Below are 3,287 nucleotides of genomic sequence, written 5' to 3' on the forward strand. Positions count from 1 at the left end.
GTGGACTCCGGCTCCGAGCCCAGCGACTACGAGGAGCAGAAGGAGGAGGAAGAAGCTCGGAAAGTCAAAAGCGGCATCCGCCAGCTTCGCCTCTTCAGCGCCGAGGAGTGCGCCAAGATCGAAGCTCGGATCGAGGACGTGGTGTCCCGGGCGGAGAAGGGGCTCTACAAGGAGCACACGGTGGATCGGGCGCCGCTGCGGAACAAGTATTTTTTCGGGGAGGGCTATACCTACGGGTCTCAGCTGCAGAGACGAGGCCCCGGCCAGGAGCGTCTGTACCCGCGGGGGGAGGTGGACGCCATCCCCGAGTGGGTGCACGACCTGGTGATCAGGAAGCTGGTGGAGCACCGGGTGATTCCCGAGGGCTTTGTGAACAGTGCCGTCATCAACGACTACCAGCCGGGGGGCTGCATTGTCTCCCACGTGGACCCCATCCATATCTTTGAGAGGCCCATCGTCTCCGTCTCCTTCTTCAGCGACTCGGCGCTCTGCTTCGGGTGTAAATTCCAGTTCAAGCCCATCAGGGTCTCGGAGCCCGTTCTCTTCCTGCCCGTGAAGAGGGGAAGCGTCACGGTGCTCAGGTAACTCGCCCGCATTGCCGAGGCCTCCGCGAACGTGCCGGGGCTCGGTTGTGTAACGCTAATCATGAGGCACGCGGATGCACACCCCGACGGCGGCTCGGGCTTGATCTCGCCCGCCTGTAGGCGTCCGGGGTCTCACTGCAGCGGAAGGGGTGAAGGAAGGATCTGGGGGGGGGGTCCTGCCTCCGTGGTGGATGGCGATTTGGGTAGGTGATTGATTTTTGGGTGGGTGCCCTCTCCGCGGAGCTCGAGGCGAGTCCTGGCAGGAGCACGGCCACTTGCGGAGCCGAGCTTTGCCGTAGTTCCCGTAAACGGTTAAAATAACATATCGAGGCACAAAATGGATCCTCTGCCCGAGAGCGCGGTCAGAGCGGAGCAGCTGGTTGGGACGGGGCTCCTGGGTCTATTCTTAGATTGATTTTTGGGTGGGTGCCCTCTCCGCGGAGCTCGAGGCGAGTCCTGGCAGGAGCACGGCCACTTGCGGAGCCGAGCTTTGCCGTAGTTCCCGTAAACGGTTAAAATAACATATCGAGGCACAAAATGGATCCTCTGCCCGAGAGCGCGGTCAGAGCGGAGCAGCTGGTTGGGACGGGGCTCCTGGGTCTATTCTTAGCTCAGCCGGTGCCTCCCCGACCTGACCTTAAGCGTGGAGAGGAGGTGTGAACGGCCTCGTCTTCCCAGTCTGTTAACTGGGAATACTAAGCCCTCCCCTGCGCGAGGCCGATGGGGAGACCGGCGTGCAGAGCCCGGTGGGACTGTCACTTGGAAGCGCGGTGGGTCGCGGGTGCAAGAAAGGACTTTACGCGCGTTCTTGCAAGCCGGGGAAGAGCTGCGGAGGTGAAATGACCTGCCCAAGGTCACGCAGCCGGTCGGTAGTAAAGTTGGGATCGGCACTGGGAAATGCCTGCTTCCTAATCCCCGCTGCCTCCCGGTACGCGCTGGGCGGGCAGAGCGGGCAGGTAAGGGGGACAGGCGGGGTGCACGCAGGCTGGTGCGTACGGACCCGCCGGCATCCAGGTCTTGGGGAGGGCGGCTCGAAGCCCAGCGCCGGCGCTGCCTGACTCGGTGAGCACCAGTCCCTCGTGTCCCTGAAGGTCAGAGCTCTCCCTGCCAGGAGCAGGGATCGCCCGGACTCTGCCAGCAGCGCTCCGAGCTACCAACTGTATCCTCGTTTGGGGTTTGGTTGGTTTTTTTGGACTGGTGAAGGTCCAGGCCAGTTTTCAGGGCTCCCAGGCCGTAACACTATCCCCTGCTTTGGCTTGTAAAGTGATCGCCGCAGGGTTCGGGCAGGAATTTTTCCCCCCCACATAGGCACAGCCTTGCACCGTTGACTAGTGCATCAATAATAAATGCCGAGACCTCACGTAGCTTTTATCTCGGAAAAGCTGCACAAACATTAACTAATCCTCGCCGTATCCCCGGCGTTAGGTAACTTCTGTGGATTAGTGAGGGATGAGGGAGGCTGCGGAGGGAAGCGGGAACAGCGCTGAGGAAATTTTCTTGTTCTCTGGTGGCTTGGTTGGGGCAGGGAGGGGCAGAGGTCAGGGTGATTTTGTGAAACGGGACCGGGGTGGGGGACCCGTCCTGCCACGTGTCTTTTTACCGCAGAGGAAGCTCCGTCCCCGGGGATGGCGACTGCCGGGTGCGAGGCAGCCGCTCCGCTCCCTGATTTCTCTTAGGCACCAGGAGGGAAACTTTCTACCCTAATTTTCCTGCTGGTGATGTGAACCCCTGTGCTGCCTTTCCCCAGCGGGCCTGGAGCAAATAGTTGTCCTTCCTATCGCAGCCAGAGGTCTTTTTTTTAAGGACAGTGCGAGTTTTTTCTTGCTTAGAAGCATGCTTGGCAGAGCTGTTAATGCAGGGTCAGTCTGAAGTCTTGTAGTCAAAGCCACTAGGAAAACTCTCGTGGCCTTAAGTCCGAAGGAGGATCGGGACTTCAGAGTGGTGGGAGGAGGGAGAGGTGCTTTGCTCTGCTCCAGGGCCAGAGAATGATGTTTTCTTGTCCCAGACCCTCGCTCTTTCCCTAAAACTGCCGGGAAGAGGCAGCTGGCTCAGGGCTCCCGGAACTGGAGCAGGGTTTCTCCCAGGCCTGTGCATTTGGGTTGTTGGCCAGCGTCACCTGGGTGCCGTAATCGGTTTATTAATGTGGCTGAAGCAATCGTACAAATCAAACGAAGGTATCTTTTTCCCTCCAAATAGAAGGGTTGCTTTCTGACCGACCCACCGCACGCGTCCACTAGCTTCATCCATGGTTAGATGTTCTGCTTTCCAGCAAATAATAGACTTTAAAATGGGGATTATTTCAATTTCGTACAGCAGTTAGCAGATACTTAGCACTTACTCAAGAGAGATTCTGCCAAAGCGATTGTTCTGTGTTGATATGATCCTGGCTGGATGCAAGTTCCTCGACTCCGGCAGATCTCCTTGTCTCCCCTCTAAGCCCAGCAATTCGGGAGGAGCGGGGAGAGGCGCAGACGGGTTGGTAGGCTCTCAGGGGTGTTTCTCCAAAATCCAGCCCTTGGTCATGTTTAAGTCAACTCCCCAAACTTGGCTTTTCCTCCTCTCAGTAAACAGTTGCTGAAGGCAGTTGCCCTGGAGATAGGGAAACGGCGCAGATAGAAATGGCATGCTTGTAATGTCTGTGATTCAAATATTGCTGGGTCAGTGGCTGCTGCTGGCATGCCGCATTTCTGGGGAAGCCAGGGT

At 58.1% G+C, this 3,287-nt stretch overlaps 1 protein-coding gene across 1 annotated transcript in view; it reads left to right on the forward strand.

Annotated features, from left to right (window-relative positions):
- Positions 1–3,287, forward strand: part of MYO15A (myosin XVA) — a 71,121-nt gene that overhangs the window by 53,602 nt on the left and 14,232 nt on the right. Inside the window, 1 exon segment of the mRNA XM_019473952.1 lies at positions 1–581. Coding sequence (XP_019329497.1) covers positions 1–581 — 581 coding nt within the window.

This window comes from Aptenodytes forsteri, unplaced genomic scaffold, assembly GCF_000699145.1.
Source record: "Aptenodytes forsteri isolate BGI_AS27 unplaced genomic scaffold, ASM69914v1 Scaffold55, whole genome shotgun sequence".
In the NCBI taxonomy this organism is placed as follows: domain Eukaryota; kingdom Metazoa; phylum Chordata; class Aves; order Sphenisciformes; family Spheniscidae; genus Aptenodytes; species Aptenodytes forsteri.